General features: G+C 41.3%; 3 protein-coding genes across 6 annotated transcripts; 1 reads left to right on the plus strand and 2 right to left on the minus strand.

Moving 5' to 3' along the window:
- Nucleotides 1–1389: 1389 nt before the first annotated feature.
- Nucleotides 1390–5903, minus strand: LOC136439333 (dehydrogenase/reductase SDR family member 1-like). The gene is made up of 10 exons (XM_066434701.1): nucleotides 5678–5903; nucleotides 5403–5458; nucleotides 5007–5150; nucleotides 4390–4472; nucleotides 4083–4215; nucleotides 3594–3749; nucleotides 3241–3264; nucleotides 2850–2919; nucleotides 2536–2616; nucleotides 1390–2032 (listed from the first exon to the last, which is right to left on the minus strand). The coding sequence occupies exons 1-10, from the start codon at nucleotides 5787–5789 to the stop codon at nucleotides 1899–1901; spliced, it is 993 nt and encodes a 330-aa protein (XP_066290798.1). The 5' UTR covers nucleotides 5790–5903; the 3' UTR covers nucleotides 1390–1898.
- A 53-nt stretch (nucleotides 5904–5956) lies between these two features.
- On the plus strand, nucleotides 5957–7775 carry LOC136439335 (BTB/POZ domain-containing protein KCTD7-like). Of its 4 annotated transcripts, none has more exons than XM_066434704.1 (2): nucleotides 5957–6079; nucleotides 6694–7775. In XM_066434704.1, exons 1-2 carry the CDS (start codon nucleotides 6008–6010, stop codon nucleotides 7447–7449), a joined length of 828 nt encoding a protein of 275 aa, XP_066290801.1. In that variant the 5' UTR covers nucleotides 5957–6007; the 3' UTR covers nucleotides 7450–7775. The 4 variants fall into 4 exon arrangements, with proteins under 4 accessions (XP_066290801.1, XP_066290802.1, XP_066290803.1 ...); XM_066434705.1 differs by lacking the exon at nucleotides 5957–6079 and adding an exon at nucleotides 6159–6317; XM_066434706.1 differs by lacking the exon at nucleotides 5957–6079 and adding an exon at nucleotides 6344–6448.
- A 1264-nt stretch (nucleotides 7776–9039) lies between these two features.
- LOC136439336 (uncharacterized) lies at nucleotides 9040–13078 on the minus strand. Its single transcript, XM_066434708.1, has 4 exons — nucleotides 12874–13078; nucleotides 11884–11955; nucleotides 10715–10813; nucleotides 9040–9899 (listed from the first exon to the last, which is right to left on the minus strand). Exons 1-4 carry the CDS (start codon nucleotides 13075–13077, stop codon nucleotides 9789–9791), a joined length of 486 nt encoding a protein of 161 aa, XP_066290805.1. The 5' UTR covers nucleotide 13078; the 3' UTR covers nucleotides 9040–9788.
- Nucleotides 13079–13590: the final 512 nt, after the last annotated feature.

The raw sequence follows: 13590 nt of genomic DNA on the forward strand, positions 1-13590 counted from the left end.
TTACGCATTGAGATTCACACAAGTTGGGTTTGATACTCAATTCCGGGATGCCCCTGTAACCTGGGAGACACCGGTTAGGGAAGGGTGTCTACGCTGGAGCCGGAAGAGACGTAAAATGGTGGCTCCAAGTTAGATATTGATACAACCTGTCAACAACGATGTATTCAGAGCCAACTCTACTCTACTCTGAAACAGCGCCCTCCAGTGAAGCAAGCTTGAAGAACATGGTCACGTGAAGTAAGATGGCGATCAGCGACGTCTGTGACTTCGCTAAATGCAGTTTTCGAGAGTTCCTTTGGATAACATAAACAAAGGGCGATAGAATCATGAGATGGGAACAACAGGTTCGTTTTCAGACGATGAAGCAATTCATGTAAACTTCGTAGGAATCAAGAAGAGGGGACGAAAATCGCGGTTTCGAATGACGATCGGCGTGTGCTGTGACGCGCCCAGCGTAACGGGTGTGCTTTGGAAACGTTCCGCTAGGGGGCGCGACTGCACTGGGGCCTCACAATTTGTGGGGATATGAATGGGGGTTTCTGAGTTTCTGGGTTGCTAGCCTGACGTGGTAGACAGGCCAGCTAGCCAGGCCAGGTAGACAGCCCAGCTTTTTCCGCAAACCCATGGTTTATCATGTATAAAAGGTATGGAGTGTTCGTTTATTTCTGTCTGAACCTTTCTGTGGCAGTTATATATATGTTCGGTTAGTTTCTGAATGACATTAACAAAGGACATAAACAAGTGGATATGTGTGGGTTTATGTTGAGATGGTGATCGTGATTTTTGAAGTTCTAGCGTGACGTCGTGGTCTTGTCTGGTAATTCCACGAATGGGCGGTTAGTATGACGATTGTTGCGATGGATATGTTGGAATGTGTGAAGTTTAAGAGTGACGTCGTGGTCTTGTCGGAAGCATGGGACGACAATTTCACGACTGGGTGGTTAGTATGTTCTGGAACGATGTGGAATCTTCGTACAGAAATAATTCAGGACGGTGCGTTTATCTACAAGACAGTGACAAAAATTAACTTTTTAGTTTTTCTGCAGTCGTTTAGATTCAAGTTATTCTTAGAATAATTGTATGCAGTTATTTGTCTCATATCGTTTGATTGTTTTTTCATTACATAGGGAGGTAGGAATGATGACATTAATCGATAGCAACATAGGTCGGTGTTCAACAACGCTGATCGAGGTAATATGAAGAGGTGGCGCGTCCTCATGAAGCTGAGTCAGTGATAATGATCCCTCCCTTTGGCCTTTGAACACTGTTGCTGCGGCCCGTTAAGTGGATACAGATGCTTATCGTACGCAATGTCGAATTCTCCATCAAAAGGTACATAGTTTATGTGCAAAGTCGTTCTTTCAAATACACAGAACACAGAATCTTGAATACTGTAGGTCCGAACAACAGTGATTTACTAAATCGTTACAAACAATGATTAGAAAATGTATCAAACAACAATATTCGATATCCAAGTTATACTTAACTGCCAGGAAGGGACTTGGATGGGACAAAACTCATGCTCACATACATCGTATGTCACAAAGTTCAAGGGTATCCGTTAATAAGGCGAACATTCAGCGTCTTTAACAGTATACATGTATAATGTATAATAAAGCAATAATGACTTCATCATAAGAATCATAATGTGTGGTTCAAAGACTTCAGCCATAAACCATGGGCTATAGCACTTCAAGGCTGTAAGGAACAAATTCACTAAATGCGTTCTAATCGATAACACGACTCGCTTAATCCAGGCACAATTAACTAATATTCAAAGTTATGACAGAATCAAAAGCATCATTCTTCAATGTCCTGCATATTTGTGTGGCACTGCTTGATGGGTACATCTCCACCAGTACTGTCTGTGTAAAGAAAGACAGGGGAAGACACACCCACTAAAACTTTTGGGTGGCGGCCGCCAGGAGCCAGAACGGAATCTTGATGAAGGACGGGATCCAAGGGGCCAGGCGCGTGTACCCGAACATGGACAACGAATCCTTGATGCGTCGAATGTTTGGTGGTTGTCTCCCTGGAAAAAACAACACAGTCCCTATGAAAACATTTCCCTATACAATATCTTTTGTTTCTTACAATGAAGACCGTGGTATCTCTCTCCTTCCCTCAACCTTTGGAAATGCTCACCAGTAAAAGCTGAAGTCACCTGCATCACACAGATTTTGTTTTTGTATTATCTTCAGCAAGGCTATGACACTAAACAACTGAGCTACAACAACCATTCCTGTCACAACACATCTACAACTGGGCCCGATTTGCTGTCTTCAATCTTTTGTGCTTGACATACGTGACAAGGGCTTAACTAAAAAAAATAGATAACAATTTGTTTGATAACTGATTTTTGATGCATTGTAATTGCCATATTATCAATTTACAGATTTGCAAACAGGAGAAATATGTGCAGATGGTACAGTAGCAGTAAACTAATATTGATGTTAGCCCTAAGACAACCAAAGAGGAAAATAAACAAAAAAGTAACCAAACCAGGAAAGTAAACAACATTACTGCTAAATCTACCATCGATGTCCTTGAAGCCGTACACCTCTCCCATCTCAGCAGCGATCAGGATCTTCCCAGACCTCTTCATGATGTTTGGGTCTGTAGGAGGATTAAATAGGAAAATAACTATTGGCTCTTCAAGTGACATATAACAAATATATTCCTATGGAGCCATGCTGTTTAATTTGCTTATGAGATTAACCTTTAGGTCCCTGTTTTGATTGCAAATCAGGGGCTTATAGAGACAGACTCTTTCTAAAATTTGCAACAAGCAACAAACACATCTTCACATTTTATTGTTGTTAAAGATACCATAAAAGGCTGCTACTCACCAGCAGCTAGATGGACGACAGCCTTGCCAGCAAATTCTGGGGTCTCTCCCATTTCAAACACCCTCTGTATCTGTACAAAACGCCACAAATAAACTTAGACAAGACGGTCTTGTATATCTCTGCATATTTAGCAAAGATCCAGTCAGATATTAAGTCTTACAACTTTTTCTTTCATTTAAGTCATAAGATGCATGACCAAATGGGTTCATGAATGACAGAAACAGAGCGATCGCTTGTAATCATCACAACTTACATGATTGTGCTTCTGCTAACGTTCTGGTACCATAGGTACCTAAAATTTGAATCGTACATGCAATAGAATTTGAGAACAAATAAACAGATTAAAACAATTTTTCATACATTTTCTGTTCAATGAAATATGATGGCTTACTGTTTCTGGATCCATGTCCATTCCCTGGGGGAAATAAAAGCATATCTATGATTAGGAGACAATGATATCAGAGACACAGCAAAATCAGAAACTCTTATGCTAGCAACGGTTAGAGATCCAGGTGATAGCATACACAATTGGCTGTAAATCAGTTTTAAATTATTCAATACATAATATGACACTGATATGAATCGAATACAATGTATTACCTTATCTACTTAGAGTGAAATATATCGAAGACAGTTTAACAATATAAATGTGTCAAAAAAAAAATAACATGAACAGAATCAATGTTCTCATATGACGGGGGGCACTCAGAAGTAACACGTGCCCTATAAAAAGCATAAACTGACCCCTGCCATAGCTTCATCCCTATCCACATCCTGCCTTGGTCCAGCGTTGAGCATGTCCTTGATGTTCTCTGTCCTGACTGCTCCGGGCCAGAGGGACACAAACGCGACATTGTCCTTCTTCAGCTCGACAGCGCAGTCAGCCGCCATGCGGTCACACTGTAAGCAAACAACACAAAACCTTGTCAAACAAGTTTAATGTAAAATGATAATTAAAAATGCTAAATTAGAGGCCATTTTATTGAAAGCTTCATGGGACACATTTTGCACAGTCTAATTGTATATTCACGACTTTCTATCAGAATATTTCATAGACTTTTGGAAACTACAACAATATGGGTTTGCTTTACTTACATTTTCTTACTTCATCATTCTTGCTTTTCAATCCTTTTTTTTATTATCCTTTTCATCTGATTATTTTGTAATCTCCCCCGTCTATCATCTCTGTCTGTGCATCTTGATTTTCAATAGAAAAATGAAAAGATTGCTCACTGCAGCTTTGCCGATGCCATAAGTTGAGTTAATTGCGTAATTCAGCCCCCCTAATGACGAAATATTGATGATGAGACCCTTCTTCTGCGGCGCCATGATCCGTGCAGCGTACACAGAACAGATGTAGTGGTTCCTGAAACAGTCGGGAGACTCAGAGTTAGGGATAGGGGTTCTTCTGTTATATGTGAAAATATCTCAACTTTCCTAGAATGTTACTGTTAAACTTACATACTAGATACCTCTACTGCAGTGGGCTAACTGTTTGCAGCAATAATCGTACAGAGAGAGAATAGTCAAGGCAGCATACCTCAGTCCCACATTGTTGATGTCATCCCACAGTTCTGGGGGAAGAGTGTAGAATTTCTTGCCAGCAGCATCTCCGAACAGAACCTTGAGAAAGTAAGGACACAAACACAGAATGTACATAGACGTCTGCCAGAAATGAGGCAATGGAAGTATCTTAGAAGAGGGTGAATGGTGTTTAGCACCAGGGAGAGGAGTGCTTACCTTTGTGTGGATGGTGTTCAGCACCAGGGACAGGAGTGTTTATCTGTGTGTGTGTGTGTGTGTGTGTGTGTGTATGTGTGTGTGTGTGTGTGTGTGTGTGTGTGTGTGTGTGTGTGTGTGTGTGTGTGTGTGTGTGTGGTTTTCAGCACCAGGGAAAGGTGTGCTTTGCCTGTGTGTGGATGGTGTTCAGCATGAAGGACAGGTGTGCTTATCTGTGTGTGGATTGTGTTCAGCACCAGGGACAGGAGTGCTTACCTTTGTGTGGATGGTGTTTAGCACCTGGGACAGGCGTGTTTAGCTGTTCATGCATGAATTACAATGTATAGACTACAATAGGATCAACTTGCGCATGGACCTAATTCAGTACTAGGCACCGGACTGGTTTGCTGCGCACACTAACTATTCTATGATACTGACCTTCACAGCCTTGTAGGCATTGTTGACGAGGACGTCCAGATGTCCATTCTGCTCCTGCTTCACCTTCTCAAACAACTTCTTGATGTCTTCATCCTTCTCATGGTCACACTGTACAGGGATGCACTTCCCTCCCCGCTTCTCAATCTACAAATCAAGACATAAAGTTACTTCATTGTGATAATCTAGAACGAGGCTAGCTTCACGATTTGCTCATGCAAAGCTATCCTTAACCTTAAATAGGGTCATTTAATTTTGATCTATTTTACACCTGTTGCACCTAAGCTTTGCACAGCATTGTTTATTAAAGATATCTATTGAGGATACTTGGTGTCAAAGAGTTCCACTTTAGAATAGTTTTAGGGGAAAATGTTTTTTTGAACACCCAGGGTGACTCACCTCCTCAGCACACTCCATAAGTGAAGTTCCCCTCCCATCAGGCTGCATGGTACGACCTACATACATCAAACATTTGTATCACTATTAGTTAAAGATTAATTTACTATTCCACTCAATTCCACTCTACTCTATCCTACTAAAGTGATGGCTTATTGTTTTGCTCTGTAATATAGAATTTCCACGTAGATGACTCCAGGAATTGCAAACTTCTGGGGAGGGGATGTGATCGTGGAACTTTGACTTGCAGCTATGATACTTAATCGCGTAACACCTACCAGTGATGTAAACCGTTGCTCCAGCCTCTCCCAGCTGTAGAGCTATGCCCTTTCCGATCCCACGGGACGCACCCGTAACTATGGCAACCCTACCGCTCAAGGGGTGGCTCATCTTGGCAGCTTTTGGTAGACACGTCTGAACCTCTAGGCCTCTTCCCTTATGACCTCAATGAAAAGCGCAGGTCGATTTGAGCTTCTCATTAAATGATTAATAAACAACCAAACGCTTGTGACGACAATTAAAAGTTTACTGCAAACTGCATTAGCATCGCTAGATGGGGCGAGTGCACGGGCTGACTAACGATCTGCAAATTCAATGATTATCGCTGTATGGCGCGAATGCACTGTCTTCAGTCCAGTCCGTGCCTGAAGAACATGGCGGATCCTCAGGGAGACCGCAAGGTTGGTTTACTTATTAGGTCACAGTTGTTTGCACTCAGGCTTTGTCCTCCTGCATTCCACACGTTATGTTTGGGTGATTTATGCGGGGGGCGGCCGCCTTAACGATACTGTAACAGGCCGCCATTTGAACCTGCGCAGACAGAGTGAACCCATCGGCAGGTGCACCAGGTGTGCCATGGATGCACCTGGGACCCTCAGGAGAGGCCTTAGCAAGGCCCCAGCCAGGCCTTTGACTCAGGTAGTGTGATGAATGAAGCTTAAGACCTTGCTGTCACTGCTAAAGGAAACGATTGTCCATAGAAGGAGGTTAGGTTGTTTTTAGTATGAAGGGGAGGGGTGTGGCCTGGTGACCAGTGACAACAACAACAGGTTTTTATCCTTAATTAGAGTATTTAGGCAGACAATAGGGCTTGCTAGCCTGAGTACCAGCCTCCGTAGTGACCGCTGGCTCAATTCTTATCGCTTGCTAACCACAGAGAGCTAAGGGCTTGCGGCTCTTTTCCACATCACTGGTACTTTGGAACACTAAGTGTTTCAGGAATGACTATAAAACTTAGACAGACTTGTTCTTTGTGATTATTTCCCTGTCCCTAACGTTATTGCCCCATTCCCAGTTTCCTGCAGTGATACCGCTGAATGTCGGGGGGCATGACTACACCACCAGCCTGTCCACCTTGCGTAAGTACGAGAGCTCCATGCTGGCCGCCATGTTCAGTGGGCGTTACCACGTCATCCAGGACGAACAGAAACGGTACTTCATTGACCGTGATGGAGACTTGTTCCAGTATATCTTGAAGTTCCTGCGAGATTCCGAAGTTCCTCCTCCTCAGGCGGCAGTGCAGGTGTACAAGGAAGCGCTGTACTACGGCCTTCATCCGCTGATCGAAATTCTCAAGTCATCCCCACCAGTTAGAGCTGAGTACGAGCTGAGAGAAAGTCTTCGCAATGCCCTACCAAAGTACAAAGAGTTCAAGGAAAAACTAGTTGACCTTGCATACGAGTTAGCCAGTACCTCACACTGTTCAGAAATATCTGTTCACCAGTACAGAGAGTTCCTGGTGGAAGGATTACAAGCGCAGACTTTATCCATTCGCAGGGACCTAACACGAGATGAAAGCACCATCCTCATTGGACCATTGAACGATTACGGAAAGGAGAGCCAGTTGGAAGAGTCGATGCTCCACTGTGTTTTATACGACCTTCGAGAGGAAGGTTTCAATGTGGACTTCAGGATGCGCGAGTCGGTGTGCGAGTATTGGACACAGAAGAACAAGAACAATGACATTCCCATGTACCATGAGTTTTATGACACAGTATGCTGTGCATTTACCTTCAACTGGTGGCCAACCAAAGGTGTAAAAAAGAAGTGAAATTTCCAGGAGATTATTGTCTTGAATATTCAAAACCTTCACAAACAGATAACTTGTCAGAGGAGCAGCTGAAGTGAAAAAGAAAGTCTTCTTATGTCTTAACTGTTGGTAAAAACCAAGGATACATGTGTGTTGTTAATATCCCATTGTAACTGTTTTCCAAAGATTTGTATAGATGTAGCGGTGTGTTCTTTAGACTGTAAGATATTGCTTCAACAGCTTGTAGCTTCGGAAATAGCTTATCATACACTGTACAACAGTCCAGTAAAAACCTTCAGCATTGAAATTATTGAGTAAAGTTGAAATACATGTACAAAGCACTTTGACTCAGATGTTTATTTGGAGGTGATCACCGCATGTTAGAAGACAGAAAATAACAGAAAGAACATAAACACGGGCGTGGAGCTAGGAGAACTTCAGTGTCTTACAGATTAGTCACAGAGATCATGTGACATAATCCTCATGATTATGTAGATGTTTCATAATGGACCCTTTCTAGACATCAAAACAAGAGGCCCTTTCAGACATAGATACTGCTATGCCTATGCAAACAATTTTGCTGACTCTAAAATGCCCAACAGTATAGGATGGCTTGTCACACAAATGACAACAGACCTGATGTGGAACATACCAGCTGATGAAAGGAAACATGATGTTTGAAAACAATGTCTATAAACATACCAAATCTGTCATGTCAGATAGATCACACATGAACCAGACATAAGCATGTTTGGGTAGCACCAACTGAAGGACTGGCAATAATGTAATAAAAAATCATGCAATAAGAAAAACCAAACATGATGAGGCCATGCAAAAAGATTTCAGAACCCAATCCCAAGTTTAGCCTCTGGTTTGACAGCCTTTGATCTAGGTAGGGCTTTGTAGGAAAACATACTTTCATATGTGCCTGCATGAGGAAGTAACATGTCACAGTTTGTTGCAAATATGTGTAAAACACAGTAAACATGAAAAACAATCATTTGTATCTTTAATATGTGAAGACATAACCAAGGAACTTGACAGTAAATGTAAAGATTAATTAGTAATTGGATTTCTCTTCCTTATGTTTTCTTCTAGAACAAAGATGTACAAGGTAGACACCATTCACCTGATTGTAAGTACATGTACATAAGCATGTATGCAGAACGTAAGCATTTAAGGTTGTGTTTGCACATTTTAGGTTAATATTTCGTATCTAGGTTCATATAGTTGTAACGTTGATCAAAGAGAACGAAAGAGACTTGGCAGCTATAAGTTGAAATAGCAGGCTAATTACTGTATGCACATTACATCTTGAATACATGCTATGGGTATATACATGTTCAACCCCATGTTTAACCTCCAAACTTACCTGTGTTCACCAGGACCAACTTGGTGCAGGAGAGTACTGAATGAAGGTTAAAATGACTATATGCGGTATTGTTAAGCATTCAAATGTTGTTTCTGACTCCACTCTTATGCACAATACAAATGTGTTTTATTCCATTTTTTTACATCATAAATTTCTGACTTCAAACTTCAATACTAAAGTAGTCATCACCTTATCATCATCATGATCATCTTGAATATCAAGAGACGTACACAAACATCTTGTATTTTCTTCTTTTATTTCACCTCCTTGACTCCAGAGTTATCAAAAGCGTACGCTGCACTGGAAACAAATCTGCATGGCCACATAAAACTAGAGCACTGGCACCCTGGAGTTGTCCGCAGCACATAGTAGTATACCAAATGGGTAGGGAACATTTGATCAATGGAGGTTTACAATCTCAAAATCAACCTGATTATCAGTCCAGGAGCTGGGGAAGGCATACATATATTCAGGAAAATGCTTTGCATCAGTCAGTGTAAATCCCATGGGAAGGGGGTGGGGGTTGAGGGTGGGTAACAAAGTCTCAGACAGGAAGCTGTCCACTGTGTGGACTTGTTTCTGCTATGAACATCCTTTTCTCATTGCAGAATTTTCAAACAACTGGAACATTAGTAAAATCTGTAAGCGCCAAGACATTACACTTAACTAGTTCATTTTCAGGCCACGTTTGCGGGACTTTCACTGGCAGGTACATGATAGTGTTAAGAAGTGTCCATCTAGCTAAGCTGTGTTTCAAACTGCTACAACAAAGCTACTCTAAAGGGAGCAAGAGCACTGTCCACTACGTGTTTTCAAATGGTTTTCCATCATTTGCACCGTTTGGCAGAAACATGTAGCTCTTAGAAAGCTGTTGACCTGGACATTATAAGACACGACATATTGGTTAGGCTGTTGAAACTAGCTTCTCTCCCCAGCCATTTTGGTGTGATGTCCAGCCGTGGGGATGCTCTACTTTGGCGGTGGGCCTCTATACGGAGTGAACAACCAGCCTGAAGAGGTCTGAGAATATGAACCAATTACTTCCATCATTCTTCAGGACAAACGTTTGGCTAAACCCGTGGGGTGGATCGTCATCCGTCTGGAAAACAACAACAGTACTGTCAGCACAGTTACACTGGGAAAAACTCTGTGAAGGCAAAGGTCAGATACAAGCCAACGGCCTTACACACACCGTGTTGGGAACATTCATTCTGTATCTGTTAGCAGGAAGTCAATTCTATTTGTATAGCAATCCTTTTATCAGCTAGCAGGACGTAGAAAAAAAGTACTAGGGGGAATAAAACACATTGTGTACCATAGCAGGTTCATTTTTGTATGAAATGAGTTGAAATTTGGTACAAATGTAAAGGAACCCCTCTTCTTGAGAATGAATATCTCACTGTGTCGTGCAGATTTTTACCAGCAACTGAGTTGATTTCAAAATGACCACACACCCTTGGAAGCTTGTCAGAGGCAAACAGCAGTGAACGGGAATTTCAATTAGCAGTAAAGGGAAAATTTCCCTGACCCACTTACAATTAATCATTGTAGGAGACTGAAACTGCGCATGTATCAAAATGCAAATCTCTATAAGCCACATGCTTTTTTTCATCTCTGAACTCCAATCGGTTTTTCCTTTTACGTTCCCAGGGTGGAGTGAGATTGAGTTGAGTGGACATCATGGTCCTGAATATGTGCTGTGTTGATAACTCATTTTTGTAGACTCACTACTTTCCCATAAAGCACACTTCTTAATAAAAAAAGAGTCTTTTTATTCACACTTCTTAATAGTTAAACAAATAATATCTGTGTCAAGCTTCATTTCTCTTAATCCATTTCTCTTTTAAGGACTTGATCACAATGAATCTGTGCCCTTTGACTTTGACATTAGAACAGACAAAATCATGGCCGCACCTTTAATTGTCCTACAACCATTACAAGAACACCTCCGTCTAACATGGGTTGACAGTCGACTGTGGTGACAACGTGTTGCACCTTTTGAAATGGTAGGGCCTGAAAAAAAAGAAGTTATCCTCATTAACTCTTGCCATTCATCATCAGGATCATGTTCAATACAAAATTTTACAATAATATTGATCATAAAGGATTATTCAGGTAAACGGTAAAGTTTTGTCTTCCTTTTGATTCAACCAGTCACTTGGATTTCTGGACAACGAATAAAATATCACAAAAGAACATGAGATGATGAGACAGTTACATCATCAACATGTTACCAAGGAATGTCGGACAACTCGGCCCATTACCAACTCGGCCCAGTCAAATCGGCCCATATCCCTAGTCAACTCGGCCCATCTCCCTAGTCAACTCGGCCCATCTCTATAGTCAACTCGGCCCAACAGAAACACACACACGATAATGATTTTCACAGACATATTTTTATTCAAGTTAATTCAACTTATATTTCTTTTTTGTTGTCTGACAAAAAGACGCGGTTTTTATTAAAATCATGTTGATTGCCCAAGCGTCGGCGGTATTGGGCTAAAAAAAACTCAAATTTAGTCAACAGTTCGAAGTTGTCTGAAAAAGAGACATTGTTACTACATGTACAAAAAAAATGTTATGCTTGGGTCACATTTCCAAGCCGGGTCGACATGACCAGGCCCGCCAGCGAATGAAGAATTCATCGCTAAATACCTGCCATGCCTGCCGAGCAAAGATTGTTGTTTAGAAGGTGAGTGTTGTTTGTTTTTTTTGTGTTTTTTTTTTTTGAAATCTACGGGCCGACTTGATCACGGCGTTGGGCCGAGTTGACTACCCCGATGGGCCGAGTTGACTACCGCGATGGGCCGAGTTGACCAGATTTGCGATGGGCCGAGTTGGAAATGGGCCGAGTTGTCCTGCTTCCGTTACCAAGCTACATAATAACATAACATAACTTGTGTATAATGATATATACAACCCTAACATATCATTTTCAAAGACAACAAAAGCAAGCAACTGACAAACAGTATTAGGCATCTGGGGCATATTATTGAAAAAAATAATTCCTAACTTCATTTTGTTTCGGGCTACTGAGCCTCAAAGATTGATAAAAATGGATAGATATTCAGCAGTTTCCTTACTATAAGTTTCTGCATGATGGCCTCGGCACCTATCAGCTGTACTCCCTCAAATGTCATCATGGAGGGCTGTCTCTGTCAGGAAGAGGGAAACAAGAGACACCGGATGTAAGTAACAGTTTTGTCTGAGTGCAGATATGTTTTAAAAATAAAATTTCTCTTTCTTTGAGCAAGATCAGAAAGCTAACGAGTATGTCACTAGAACTCACCAAGTAGATTAAATCTGTCTTAAACCTCATTGAACTCACTCTGCTATAATAGTAACTATTTTAAACTTACAATCATTGGCAGAGCTCAGAACTGTTGTGAACATTGCTGATAGTAATGACCATAGAATAGATGGCATAATATTTCGCATTTACGATACATTTGCCATGTTACTTTGCATGTGTATTGAAACCTGACAAATTACTGGCTAACTAGTAACTTGATCCAACTTCCAAGGAGGATTCATAGTTTCCCTAAAACCTCCATGCCTGATCTATGTATAAACCTGAGGTTTGCAGTACAAAATTATCATGATGTAACGGTTAATCCCATGGAGCTTCTAGAAAATTCTTTATAGACATGTAACGTTACATCATCATCTCTTATGCACCTTCTCCATTGCTAAACTGTCATAGATTTTTTTTTTAAGGGAATAGGGGGAAAATTTATCTGATGATGGACGTCCGTGCAATCTGGACCAGTGGATAAGTGGACAAGTTTAGCAACTGGCAAACCCACAACAATAAACAAACAAGCAAAACACTTCTCAAAGTCGAAGCAAAATTGCCCCTGGCTTCGTGCATCAGATTACAGCTTTCCTTATCAAATTTATGTTTATATATACATATGCGTGATCGCAACCATGCAGTCATTGAAAGATTTGAACACAGGGAAGCTGGAAACAACATGCATATAAAGTGCAGCGAAGCTGAGCATGCAGGCCTGCACGGTCAGAGTGGGAGGGGGGTTACATAGTCGAGCAAGCAAAATATTTCAAGTTCTTACATAGAGTGGGGCAAGTCCAGAGCGATTCTCATCGAAAACTTTGTAGTAAAACTCTACAAACTGTCTGCCGACTTGGTCGAATTGCGGGTTCATGGTCCCGGTTCCTGTATCCGCTACAACTAGTGAAGTTTTCTCCTGCTGAACTTTCGAGGCCAAAATGGGCCAAAAATGGCGGCAACAATACCAGTTACTCCCATGATGCATTGTAGCTGGGGGCAAAAGTCACCAAAATATGTTTATAAGATTGACGAAACTAACGATAAAGGTGTGCATATACAAGATATATCGTTAATCAATCATTCGATCAATAGGCATACTGTGTCATAATAGGTTTGACGATTTTATTTTGAAAAAGATATGTTGGGGTCACGTGATTATATCGGCGGCCATTTTGAACAAGTTAGTTCGTTCCGAAATTTTGTCTGTGTTGCGGTCAGTTGTCGTTTGCATCTTACCTGTTTCCTGAACACATTTCTTCCTCCGGAGAGATCCATCTTATTCCTTAGTTTAGACCTAACAATTGAGGTAAAGCCTGTGTTCTTTTTGTGAATGCGTTTGTCTTCAAATGTTGGCGGAAAGTTTTGATTTGGCGTGGGGGGGGGGGCAAAACATAATAATTTGTGTCCACAAATTTAGCAAGCAACACCTACTATGACATCATTGTGACGTCATTGTTACTCCAGATATATATTTGTCAAAAAAGATATGCGCACCAAG

This window comes from Branchiostoma lanceolatum, chromosome 7, assembly GCF_035083965.1.
Source record: "Branchiostoma lanceolatum isolate klBraLanc5 chromosome 7, klBraLanc5.hap2, whole genome shotgun sequence".
NCBI lineage: Eukaryota > Metazoa > Chordata > Leptocardii > Amphioxiformes > Branchiostomatidae > Branchiostoma > Branchiostoma lanceolatum.

Bases quoted from the DNA above. Each gene is read 5' to 3' on its own strand.
- LOC136439333 (XM_066434701.1), bottom strand. From the start codon at position 5,789: ATGAGCCACCCCTTGAGCGGTAGGGTTGCCATAGTTACGGGTGCGTCC. The intron at 4,473-5,006 runs GTCAGTATCATA...TACTTTCTCAAG, and splicing joins ATGCCTACAAGGCTGTGAAG to GTTCTGTTCGGAGATGCTGC. The intron at 2,617-2,849 runs GTGAGTAGCAGC...ATCCTCCTACAG, and splicing joins TGTCGTCCATCTAGCTGCTG to ACCCAAACATCATGAAGAGG.
- LOC136439335 (XM_066434704.1), top strand. From the start codon at position 6,008: ATGGCGCGAATGCACTGTCTTCAGTCCAGTCCGTGCCTGAAGAACATG. The intron at 6,080-6,693 runs GTTGGTTTACTT...CCCCATTCCCAG, and splicing joins ATCCTCAGGGAGACCGCAAG to TTTCCTGCAGTGATACCGCT.
- LOC136439336 (XM_066434708.1), bottom strand. From the start codon at position 13,077: ATGCATCATGGGAGTAACTGGTATTGTTGCCGCCATTTTTGGCCCATT. The intron at 10,814-11,883 runs GTAAGGAAACTG...CTTTTTTTTCAG, and splicing joins CCATCATGCAGAAACTTATA to GCCCTACCATTTCAAAAGGT. The intron at 9,900-10,714 runs GTGCGGCCATGA...GTTGTTTTCCAG, and splicing joins TGGTTGTAGGACAATTAAAG to ACGGATGACGATCCACCCCA.